Source organism: Bos indicus x Bos taurus, chromosome 6 (genome assembly GCF_003369695.1).
Source record: "Bos indicus x Bos taurus breed Angus x Brahman F1 hybrid chromosome 6, Bos_hybrid_MaternalHap_v2.0, whole genome shotgun sequence".
Lineage (NCBI taxonomy): Eukaryota > Metazoa > Chordata > Mammalia > Artiodactyla > Bovidae > Bos > Bos indicus x Bos taurus.
This window is the reverse complement of record NC_040081.1, coordinates 15994282-16007067: the sequence shown is the minus strand read 5'-3', so window position 1 is coordinate 16007067 and position 12786 is coordinate 15994282. Positions and strand designations below refer to the sequence as shown.

Genomic DNA, 12786 nt, shown 5'->3' with positions numbered 1-12786 from the left:
AGAGAGACTGACAGTAATGTGACCATAAACCTGAAATTTTGTTTTAGAAACTGTGTGCAAACAGAACAGCCTAGTGCTGGCTGTCTAAGCCCTTGCTTGAGGATGTTTGTCCTGGCGTTTTACAGTCTGATGACTCATTTCTGTAACTCTGCTTTGGGAATGTTTCAGAGAATGTACCATGTATCAGTTTTCATTTTTTCAGGCGAATGTATGGTTTACTTTGTAATATTTATTTACTATGTAATACGTATTTACTATGTAAATACGCTTTTGTGGGTTTGCTGTTAGTGAAACCAAGGTAAGCAAGCTTTGAACATAAGCTACAGTTGACCCAGAAATCATGTGTTTTCATCTCTCCAGTCCCAGTTTCTACTGCATGCTCTGCAAGGCCCACATCAGCCACAAGGGACTCCTACCTCTTCTTGTCGCTTGTCCCTGTGGCCTTTATGACGTTCCTCTGGCAACGTTGCCCCTGATCACTCTCTCTTTCACCTTTTTGAAGTCTCATCCTCCAAGGCTGAGTTCCAGTACCCGCCCACCCTACCCCAGTCTTTATGCAGTCTCTGTAGGTCTCTGCCAGCAGAATTAATTACACTTCCTTTTCACTCCCATAGTACCTGCTGTACTGGAGAAGGGAATGGCAAACCACTTCAGTGTTCTTGCCTTGAGAACCCCATGAACAGTATGAAAAGACTTCACTCTAAACTGCATTAGCATTAGTTGGGTTCATATGATTTTCCCATGTGGATTCTCTCAGCCCTTTGTGGTCAGAACTGTTTCTCCTGATCTCTGGCTTCTGCCCTGTCACAGTAGGTACATAATAAATGCTTATTGGGTAGAGGAATGAAGGGCTGAATGATAAAGAACTCAATATTATGTAGGTTACCTTCATGGTACATTCTCTCCAGATCTGACCTTCTCAATTTCCTCTTCCCCACTGACTCCAGCCAGGGAGACACCTAAAGTATTCTTACCTACCTCTTGAGATTTGACCCTTGAATGTTGAAGATTGTTTTAAGGTTAATCAAAATAATCTTCATATATTATATTTATATTAAAGCTGTGGTTTTCAAGTAGATTTTGGTTCATTGTTTTGTTTCAGATATGCTTTCATGTTAGGCTTTTTAAAGGAAAGTCAACATGCTTTAATGAAACATAAATTTTGTCAGGATAGCCTGGCGTGTGTTTTCTTGGCTGTTCTGTAAGTGTGGTGGTGATTTTGGGTGATTCCTTACATTAGGGAAGGCAGCGCTTTTCTCTACTGATGAGGATGTTCGTAAATGGAATTCTTAGCGCATTAAATCATATTGGTTTTTGTTTTGTGACATGCTATTTTGTGATTGCCCAAAATTATTAGTGTTGATACTAAAAGCTTTGGAGAAGAAAATGGCAACCCACTCTAGTATTCTTGCCTGGAAAATTCCATGGACAGAGGAACCTGGAGGGCTACAGTCCATGGGGTTGCAAAGAGTCAGCCACGACTGAGCACATCAGCACTAAAAACTTAATCATTAAAACTTCAATATTTTAAAATGATAATCCCCTTAAAATCCATTATGAAGTGGGAGTTGTGGTTCGTGCTAGGTCTGAAAGCTTGCAAAAAAGATCCTTAAAAATTACATGGAAGACAACGTAGCTATACATAAAAGAGATACATGTTTATTCACCATTTGGCTTACGAGAGTCAAATATCAGAGACAGTAAATACTGGAAGAATTCAGAGAAGAAACAGCATTAGAAATTGAAGAGATGAAAAGAGGTGAGATTTCAACTAAGCTCTGAGAGCAGGGGGTGAGGAAGACACAGAGGTTAGCAGACACATCTAGAGTAGGAAGAAGGGGTATAAGCACAGAGAGTTGGACTCTCAGAGGAACTGGGGGTCTAGTAGGCCCTCTGATCAGGTGGCAGGAAGCTTTCTCTGTGAAGTATGGTCCTTGATTTGACTTGGACTAGAGTTTTAGATGCCTATGTTAAAACCTTGTAGAAATTATGTTTATTAAATTAAAGTGTATCACAAACTGATATCCTGTAGTTGGACATTGATTCCTAAGGTGTTAATAGATGATATAGAAGAAACAAATTGCCTGCTCTTTTAAGTCTGAAGAATTCTGGGCTAAGCCATACCAAGTTAGACGTGTTCCTTCGCTACACACCTTTGCTGTTGGGCATCAGAACAATCTGAGAGTGGGAAGGAAGTTGATCACAGCCCTCTGTTACTCCATAGCATTCCTAATAGCTTCTCTCAGAAGAGTGGTCTGTAGGACACAATTTGGGGAACACTGCACTAAAAAATTCGATTGGGGATGGAATATGTTGGAAAAAACAGGTGAAATCCTCCTAGGTCCTAGCCTGCTTCCTCTGGCATCACTGTCTTGGCACTCTGGCTCTAGTGTATTGGACCATTCTGAAATGTGATGTTCTTCAGCCTTCTTTGCAGCCAGCACATGACTAAGTTCTGGATAGCCCACATGGCATAAATGTGTAATTTCTGGTCTACATCCTTAGTTGGGAGACTGATTTCTGTTCTTTGTTCTACGTTTTTCTCCCTCCCATGGGCTGGAATGTGGATGTGGAAGGGATGGGCCAGCTGGACCCTGTGGAGGCACATCACCCTCTAGGTGATGGTGGAACAACTAGATAGAAGGAACCTGGATCCCTGGAAGGCATTAATGTCCTCTTTCCCTCCACTGCCTACCTACCAGAAAAGGAAACATTTCTGGAGCCCCATGTGCTTTTCAGTCTCTTTGTTACAATAGCTTAGCTTGTGCCTTATCTTGTCCAGTGGAAGAGCAGCCCGGCTGGAAGTCTCTGAATGGAGAGATTAAAGCAGAAGAGAGAGAAAAATGGGGAGACGAGCCAGAGAAGTTATGAAGCGGATGCTGTTGGAGGCTCTCAGAAAGCAGTACTCCAGATGCCCAAAGCATCGTTGCCAGTGAAACCTGAAGTTGAAAAACAATATACGGATGGAATATGTTTTATAGACTGTAACAGTTTACCTTGTGCTGCCTTCATCTGCTATGCAGCCGCTCCATTCCTGGTTAAAAGTCTTCCTTTGGCTTCATCATTTTCATAAAACCTGTCGTGATTACTAGATGGAAATCACCTTTCCTCCTTTTTTTGAAATTGAGATATATTTGATCTATAACATTACATTAGTTTTAGGTGTATAACATAATATGATATTTGTATGTATTATGAAAAGATCATCACAGTAAGTCCAGTTAACATCCATCACCATGCATAGTTACAAGTGTTTCTTCACATAATGAGAATTTTTAGGAGTTACTGTTAACAACTTTCAAATTCACAATGCAGCATTATTAACTGTAGTCACCATGCTGTGCATCACATGCCCAGGACTTATTTATTATATAGCTAGAAGTTTGTACCTTTTGGTCTCCTTCATTCATTTTACCTACCCCTCAAAGAGCAGTACTTCCTTCTTTTTATGGCCAAATAATATTCCATTGCAGTGTCATTATCCATTCATCCACTGATGGACAGTAAGCTTATTTCCATGTCTTGGCTACTGTAAATAATGCTGCAGTGAGCATAGAGGTGTAGATAACTTTTCTAATTGGTGTTTTCAAATTGCTGGATCATAGGGTAGTTCTATTTTTAATTTTTTGAGGGCCCACCATACTGTTTTCTGTATTGACCGCACCAATTTATGTGCCCACTGACAGTGCACAAGGGTTCCCTTTTCCTTACATCCTCTCCAATACTTATTTCTTGTCTTTTTGAATGGAGTCATTCTAATAGGCGAGGCTTCCCTGGTGGCACAGTGATAAAGAATCCCCCTACCAATGCAGGAGACTCAAGAGATCCGGGTTCAATCCCTGGGTTGGGAAGATCCTCTGGTGTAGGAAATGGCAACCCATTCCAGTATTCTTGCCTAAAAAATTCTAGGGACAGAGGAGCCTGGTGGGCTATAGCCCATGGGATTGCCAAGAGTTGAACATGATTGAGCATGCATGCGTGCAGGCACCATTCTAACAGGTTGAGGTGATTCTTTGTTGTAGTTTTGATTTCCATTTCTCTAATGATTAGTGATGTTGAGCACCTTTTCATGTCCATATTAGCCATCTGTATATCTTCTTTGGGAAAATGTATAGTCAGATCCTCTGCCCATTTTTTCCCTATCTTTCCTTCCTGTGTCTGCCTAGTTGACTCATTTTACTACTCATTAGGGCTTTTTGTGTATATATCTTACCAGCATGAGTACTCATTTTCTATGTACACTAATAACTCCTAAAGAGTAAGTAGCATATCTTTTATATCCTTGGTAACATGTATATACATGTATATGTTTGTTTATCTTTGGTTTTCTTATTCTGCTAGTTCGGGTGCTTGTAATGGTGCTAAATGAATGAGGCATAAGAAGATAACTGCCATTGTCTTTATGAGAAATGATGTTGGCCTGTACCAGCTGTTGGTAAACTTGTAAAGGTCCAGATGGTAAGTATTTTAGTCTTTGCAGCCTGTGATGTCACAGCTACTCAGTGTTGCCATTGCAGTACAAAAGCTGTGTAATAGGGCATGGCCATGTTCCAATAAACTTTATTTACAAAAATGGCAATAGGCCAGATTTGGCCCATAGACCATAATTTGCCAGTCCCTAATCGGTAGCCCCCATTTTTGGCAGTAGTCATAGAGATGCTATTCTAGGCGATGAATCTGGATTTAGCAACCCAGTATATGTATAATGGGATGAGACCAGTGACTTCATTAGTAAGGAACAACCACAAAGTCCTGGTCACTGTACATGGAGCTAAAATAACAGGAACTGGTAGAACGGACAAACAAGAGGAAGAATATGGAAACATGTAGGAATTCCAGCAGTTTTCCGTGATTAGGCTGGTACCTAACCATGAAGCCATGTGTCTGGCACTTGAGAGCAGGGAAAGAATCCATGGCTGGGACTAAGATGATGAGCTGCCATCTGAAGCCAAAGGAAGAATCACAGTTCTGGGGTGAGTTCTCATTCCTGTGGGAGATGTGGCATGATGGGTGAGAAGGTGAAGATGTGGCTGAGTGATGTTCAAGAGGCAGTGCCCTGGCTCAGGGTTTATTCCAGTAGGTTATTTCCCTTTGGGATTATTAAACCATGGACGCCACTTATTTTTTGTCTGAACCCAGTGTTAGAGTTTGCAGTCATTATGTATGTTTCTCCTCACTTTTCCTTTCGCAGAAGGTTTGATGCAGGATACAGGAAGCTTGGGGCTGGTGCGCTAGGATGACACAGAGGGATGGTACGGGGAGGGAGGTGGGAGGGAGGTTCAGGATGGGGAGCACGTGTACACCCGTGGCGGATTCATGTTGATGTATGGCAAAACCAATACAATATTGTACAGTAATTAGCCTCCAATTAAAATAAATAAATTTATATTTTAAAAAACCCAACAAATTACAAAAAAAAAGGAATTTTCTGTTACCTAAGCTGTTCTGCTGAAACAAAAGACCCAACAGTCCATGAACTTCTGTATGCTTTAAGTCACTCTTCCCTCTCTCAGGAAATGCATCTGCAGTAAGCTTTGCAGGTCAGCAGTAACTGCTCCATGTAGTTGCTCAGGGACCCTAACCTGACCAGTCCCTCTGCCGTCTTCAGAATGTGGCTTCCAAACTCAAAAGAGCATGGAAGGGTTTTTTCAAGGCGTTACAGGCTGGGCCTGGCAATGCCACATAATGCTGGTGCTCATGTTCCATTGAATATTTCATTGAATGGGTCAGATGCCACCCTGAGCTGCCAGGGGGGCTGAGAGATGTGCTGGGTGGGAACCACATTCCAGCGAACACATGAAAAGCGTGGGAAAAGGGAGATCGAATTTTAGTGGGCGTTTAGCTTTTTGGCTGCAGTCCCCCTTGGCCAGAAACAGGACAGTTTTGCTTTTTGTGGGCGCTGAATTGTCAAGGCTCTATTCTGCCTTGTTTGTATGGTATTCTTCAGCAGCAGAGATTTTCAGAGAAACTTTATTTCCCCCTGGAAAACTTAAAAAGGAAATGCTGGAAATGGGGCATTTTTAATTTGGGTTAGAGCAGGAACATTTGACACCTGGTCAGCTTCATATGAGCTGCCCTCAGGGCTGCAAGGCAATAGGAAAGGGTGTGGTCTCACTTATACTTGTTAAACTAAGAAAAAGAGAAAAGTAAATTCTAATGGTTCAATTAGGATTTGAAGCCAAGTTTGTGCAGTGACACCTGATGAGGAAAAGAGGTGAAGATGCTGACAATGTAAGTCTCGGGGAAGGACTTACTGTAGAGGAATTATGGTCATTAATAGATAAAGGAGCTGTAGTGAAAGTTATGAAGTATCGTGCATATCTAATATTTGAGTTTAGTGGCACTTTGTAGGCTAACCTATTATAAATATGGTCTAAAACAGGGAAATCTTAAATAGATGCGTGTGTGTGTTAATCAGTCATGTCCGACTCTTTGTGACCTCATGGACTATAAGCCACTAGGCTCCTCTGTCCATGGAATTCTCCAGGCAAGAATACTGGAGTGGGTTGCCATTTCCTTCTCCAGGGGATCTTCCCAACCCAGGGATTGAACCTGGGTCTCCGGCATTGGGGGCAGACTCTTTACTGACTGAGCCACCAGGGAAATAGATGCTTAGGATGGTTGAAAGATGGCAACTGAGTCTTAGAGTAAAATGTATCTTAGTATATAACATAATGGCTTCCCAGGTGGCTCAGTAGTAAAGAATTGGCCTGCCAAGTTGGAGATGGAGATTCGATCCCTGGGTCAGGAAGATTCCCTAGAGGAGGGCATGGCAACCCACTCCAGTATTATTGCCCGGAGAATCCTAGGGACAGAGGAGCCTGGAGGGACTGCAGTCCATGGGGTCACAGAGTCGGACATAACTTAGCGACTAAACAACAACAACAATATAACATAATACTGAGACTAATCTACCATAGGTCAGGACATATTCAAAAAGAGTTATTCATAGGACCTTGTATAATGTCTCCTTACCACATTATTTACTGAATCACATCTTTGTAATCACAGACTTTTAAATTTTAATTTGTCAGGTTTAGTGATACCACTGCTAAGTCACTTCAGTTGTGTCCGACTCTGTGCGACCCCAGAGACGGCAGCCCACCAGGCTCCCCCGTCCCTGGGATTCTCCAGGCAAGAACGCTGGAGTGGGTTGCCATTTCCTTCTCCAATGCATGAAAGTGAAAAGTGAAAGGGAAGTCGCTCAGTCATGTCCGACTCTTAGCAACTCCATGGACTGCAGCCCACCAGGCTCTTCCATCCATGGGATTCTCCAGGCAAGAGTGCTGGAGTGGGATGCCATTGCCCAGTGATACCACTGTGGAAAGTAAAGTGTTAGTCGCTTAGTCGTGTCTGGCTCTTTGAGACCCCATGGACTGTAGCCCTCGGGGCTCCTCTGTCCATGGAATTCTCCAGGCAAGAATGCTGGAATGGGTTCACATTTCGTTCTCCAGGGGATCTTCCTGACCTAGGGATCGAACCTGGGTCTTCTGCAGTGGCATGCAGTTTCTTTACCATCTGAGCACCAGCGAAGCCCAATAGCACTATTGATCAACCTTAAATGCAAAACTTTGACTTTGGAATATTAGAAATGTTTTACTTTCTCATTGCTTTTCATGCATTTCAACACGGTTGTTGCTTTATATAATGAAGGACAAGATTTTCATAGATTCCTATACATTCCTTGAACTTGGACAATATATTGTCCATGAAACAGTAAATGAGACTTTAATGAAAGAGTTGTTCAAAGGGCTATTTTGGGAGCCAGAGAATTTATGCCTTTGAACTCTGGTGTTGGAGAAGACTCTAGAGAGTCCCTTGGACTGCAAGGAGATCAAACCAGTCAATCCTAAAGGAAGTCAACCCTGAATTTTCATCGGAAGGACTGATGATGAAGCTGAAGCTCCAGTACTTTGGCCACCATTGGAAAAGACCCTGATGGAAAGACCCTGGAAAGCTTGAAGGCAGGAGGAGAAGGGGATGACAGAGGATGAGATGGTTGGATGATATCACCAACTAGATGGACATGAGTTTGAGCAAGCTCCTGGAGATGGTGATGGTCAGGGAAGCCTGATATGCTGCAGTCCATGGGGTTGCAAAGAGTCAGACATGACTGAACAACTAAGCATAGCACACAGCACATTGCTTTAAGAATAGTAGGGGAAAAAAACAATTTAGCAGTGCTAGAAGAAAGCAGTCTCTCTCTTGATGGGGGAGAAGGAAGCATACGATCAGTAAATCCTACTTGATAGTTGTGTGCAGAAATCTGGGCGTTTCAGTTGACCCGCAAGCCACCTTTGAACACTGAATTTCCAGAATGCTAGTGTGGCTCCTAACTCATTGAAGGGAGATGCAGAGTGTTAATCACAAGCAGTAGTCCTGTTACACTGCACCAGGCTGTCAGACCATAGGAGGAATTATGTTTTGTTACTGGGGCAGGGCTTTGGAAGGGATGCTGCCAAGCTGGTGGGAGGGAGGTGCATCTAGAAGGCGGTTAAGATGATAAGGATTTATATCAGAGATGATTAAAGGGACTAGATGTGCTTAATCTGGTGAAAAGAAGGTAAAGCAGAAGCAAAATCTTTGTTTTCAAACATTGGAGAAGGTATGTGAAAGATTTGTCATTCTGTGTTGCTTCAGAGCAAGGAAATCACGCCTAAGATTGGGCAGAAATGGTGGGCAGAGTTCAGCTTAGTTTAAGAAATCACATATATTCTGCCTGTTCACTGCTTTTAATTGAAGTGTAGTGGATTTACAATCTTATGTTTGAGATGATTTGGTATTTTTATATACTCCATTCAGAGTTATTATAAAATGTTGGGAATATAAAATATATTCCCTGTACTGTACATCTTTATATCTTATTTTAGACCTATTAGCTTATACCTCTCAGTCCCCTTCACTTACCTTGCCCCTCCCCTAACCCCTCTCCTCACTGGTAACCACTAGTCTGTTTTCTGTATCTGTGAGCCTGTTTTTGTTATATTCATTGTTTTATTTTTTGGATTCCACATATAAATGAAAAGACAGTATTTGTTTTTCTCTGACTCATTTCGCTAAACATGATACTCTCCAGGTCCATCCATTTTGTTACAAATGGAAAGTTTTCTTTCTTTTTTATGGCTGAGTAATGGTCTATTATATATTTATGTGCTGCATCTTCTTCACCCATTCATCTGTTGATACACTCTGAGGTTGCTTCCATATCTTAGCAACTATAAATAATGCTGCTGTGAACATTGGAGTGCATATGTTTTCAAACTAGTGTTTTCATTTTCTTCTGATTTATACCAGGAAGTGGAATTGCTAGATTATGTAATAGTTCTGCTTTTAACTTTTTTTGAGATCCTCCATACTGTTCTCCATAGTGGCTATTCCAATTTACATTTCTACCAACAGTGTACTAGGGTTCCCTTTTTCCATATTCTCACCTGCATTTATTTTTGTTGTCTTTTTGATAATAGTCATTCTGACAGGGGCAAGATGATACAGCTCATTGTGGTTTTGATTTTCGTTTCCGTGATTAGTGATGTTGTTGAGCATCTTTTCATGTGCCTGTTGGCCATTTGTATGTCTTCCCTGGAAATATGTCCATTCGGGTCTTCTGTCCATTTTTAAATCAGATTGCTTTTTTTAATATTGAGTTGTAGGAGCTCTTTGTATAGTTGGGATATTAGTGCCTAATCAAACATCATTTTCAAATATATTCTCTCGCAGTAGGATGTCTTTTTGTTTCCGTTGATGCGTGATGTCTGATTAGATCCCACTTGTTCATTTTTGTTTTTGTTTTCCTTTCCCAAGGAGACAAAGTCAAAAAATATTGCTGGGACTTATGTCAAAGAATGTACTGTATATGTTTTCTTCTGGGATTTTTGTGGTTTCTGGTCTTAGACCTTTAATCCATTTTGAGGTTATTTTTGTTTATGGAGTGAGAAAATGTTCTAATTTCCTTGTTTTACACGTGCCTGTTTTCTCAGCATCTCCTATTAAAGAGACTGGGTAGACTGCTCTTTGAATTATCAGACAAACCTCAAGCGGAAGCTAGAGAGCACTGGAGGAGCCTCTGGTGCTGCAGGAGCCTGCTCAGTGCGAACACCGGGAACAGGAAGCAAAACTCCTTTTCCTCCGACAGTGCCTCTTCAGCACCTCCCACTCACAGAACTTGAGGGCCAACCATCAAAGGAAAAACAGTGAAAGAACTCAGGTTCATGTTCATAGAGCAGTGAAAGAGGGTGAATCTGGAGCTTATAGGCGTGAGCGTCTGGCCATCACAGGCGGGGCAAGGCAACGCCTGTGCAGTGCTTGCAGTGCGGCCGCACTCGTCGGGCAGGCCAAGGTGCGCTGGGAGACAGGCCAGGCTGCGGTTGGCGCGGGTAAAGCAGTGGTCGCTTTGATTACAGTGCGATCGCCTAGACCAGGAATCGGGGAACTTAACTGTTTTAGGAACAGAGAGTGCGATCCAAATGGGAGCAGGTAAGGCAGAGAGAGATTAAAAAAAAAAGTATGAGACGTGTAAGTGCAGGGGGCAGTTAGACTGATAGATAGGACGGCAAGGGGTGAACGGTGGAGAAACCTAGAAGTAGGCTGAAGTGGGGGTGGTTAAAACCTGAGTGGGGTCCAGGTCAAAATGGGAGGTCAGCTGAGGTGAACTCTGAGGTTCCTTTCATATCTATTGTTCTGTGTCTCTCAGGTCCACAGCCTCTGATATTCGTCACAGAGTCAGAAACTGCTGTAGCCTGAGGGTTGATAAACCCAAACATTTAGCTAAGTATTGGTCCACTGCTGTATATCCCTTGCTGACCACCCCTGCCATCGGCCTTCCCCACCAAGAAGCTTCGGATTGCTGATAGTGTATTAACTACTTAGCTGAGGTGGTTTGTGTTTTGGCTTTTTATGTAAATGATATTAATCTTTCTGTGAAGGCTTGGGTTTATGTTTGCTGTGAGGTTTTGCTGGAAGTGACCCGGGTGTGCTGTTGACAACTGGTGTCCACTGAAGCTTTAGGCGGGGATGCTCTTCTAACAGGCTGTAACAGTTTTTCACATGCAAAATTCACTTTATAATGAATCTAGGCAGTTTCATTTAATTAGTTATTCTACTTAGTGGGATTGTGCCTCCATTTAATTAGCGAAGTCTGAATTTGTGGCAGTGACTAAGCTTTGTAATCAACAGTTGTTTTGATGCCTTGCAGTTATGTGGAAACATCCAAGTGTAACCTCTCTTGCAGAGTAATTATATCACCTGAATGTATCTTTGGAACAGAATTAGGATGAAATATGTTATTATTTTTAATTATCCTGCTTACTGAAAGCTGTTAGATCTTAGAAAAGGTTTCATAGGCACAGCAGTGATTGTTAAAACTACCAGTATTATATTTTAGCATAGTAATGGTCTTGGTTTTGAAATTTTAGGAACCGCTTTTGTGGTCTCAGCTAGTCAGCTTGCTTTCTCTGGAAATTTCCTTGCTCTTAAATACATGGTTATAACAGAATTGGTCATCTTAGTAGAACAAGGCTTTCACTCAGTTGGTCACCTGACTGAGGAAAGTGGCTTGCGTGCAGGATTACCATCTCTGCTGCTGCTCCTTTGAATATGGAGTTACACACTTGGAGCTGCTCGGTAATGATCGTTTTCTATCATGTGTACCTGGAAGCAGTGCAGAGCATTTTGTAGTGATAAAGCAGAATGACACTGACATGCAGAGAAAAGGAGGAATGAAACATGGATCAAGAGGACTTCCTAATCTCAGTGTGACACTCCAGTCCCTAGTTCTAGTCCATTCCCAAGGCTCAACTGAATCCTTAATTTAGGCCACATGAGAGACTGCAGCCATGAAATTAAAAGACTTAATTTAAGAAAAGCTATGACCAACCTAAACAGAACGCTAAAAAGCAGAGACATTACTTTGCCAACAAAGGTCTGTCTAGTCAAAGCTATAGTATTTCCAGTAGTCATGCATGGATGTGAGAGTTGGACCATAAAGATGGCTGAGCATCGAAGAATTGTTGATTTTAAACTGTGGTGTTGGAAAAGACTCTTGAGAGTCCCTTGGACTGCAAGGAGATCCAACCAGTCTATCCTAAAGGAAGTCAGTCCTGAATTCACTGGAAGGACTCATGCTGAAGCTGAAACTCCAATACTTTGGCCACCTGACTCAAAGAAGTGACTCATTGGAAAAGACCCTGATGCAGGAGGAGGAGGGGATGAGAGAGGGTGAGATGGTTGGATTGTATTACCGACTCAATGGACATGAGTTTGAGCAAGCTTCGGGGAGTTGGTGATAGACAGGGAAGCCTGGTGTGCTGCAGTTCCTCGGGTTGCAAAGAGTCGGACGTGACTGGGTGAGTGAACTGAATAAATGTATGAAAAACAGTAAATGTAGAAGTGTTAGTCACTCACTTGTGTCCAACTCTTTGGAACCCCATAGATTGTAGCCCACCAGGCTCCTCTGTACATGGAATTCTCCAGGCAAGAATACTGGAGTGGTTTGCCATTCCCTTCTGCAGGGCATTTTCCAGACCCAGGGATTGAACCCAGGTCTCCTGTGTTGCAAGCACATTCTTTACCATTTAAGCTTCCAGAGAAGCCCCAAAAAATGATAGTCAAAAAATACAAAAACAAGAAATAGCAGAGAAAAACAGATACTCAAAGCGTAAAACATGTCATGATGCTGGAACTCTTCTGTACTGTTAGTGTGTGCAGTGATTGTATAATTTAGTCCCAACAGGAAACAGATGGCTCAGTTAGATAAGGCTAATTAGAGGAGGATTTATACATAGAGGGCTG

General features: G+C 42.2%; 1 protein-coding gene across 2 annotated transcripts in view; it reads left to right on the top strand.

Moving 5' to 3' along the window:
* The window catches only part of MCUB (mitochondrial calcium uniporter dominant negative beta subunit), a 95327-nt gene that overhangs the window by 7676 nt on the left and 74865 nt on the right, over positions 1–12786 (top strand). The window contains exon 1 of one of the 2 annotated variants that reach the window (XM_027543850.1): positions 4378–4458. The exons of the other annotated variant lie outside the window; for it this stretch is intronic. Within the exon in view, the coding sequence (XP_027399651.1) occupies positions 4456–4458 (3 nt within the window). The 5' untranslated portion in view covers positions 4378–4455. Of the gene's footprint in view, positions 1–4377; positions 4459–12786 lie in introns of those variants that run through there. 2 annotated transcript variants of the gene reach the window in all.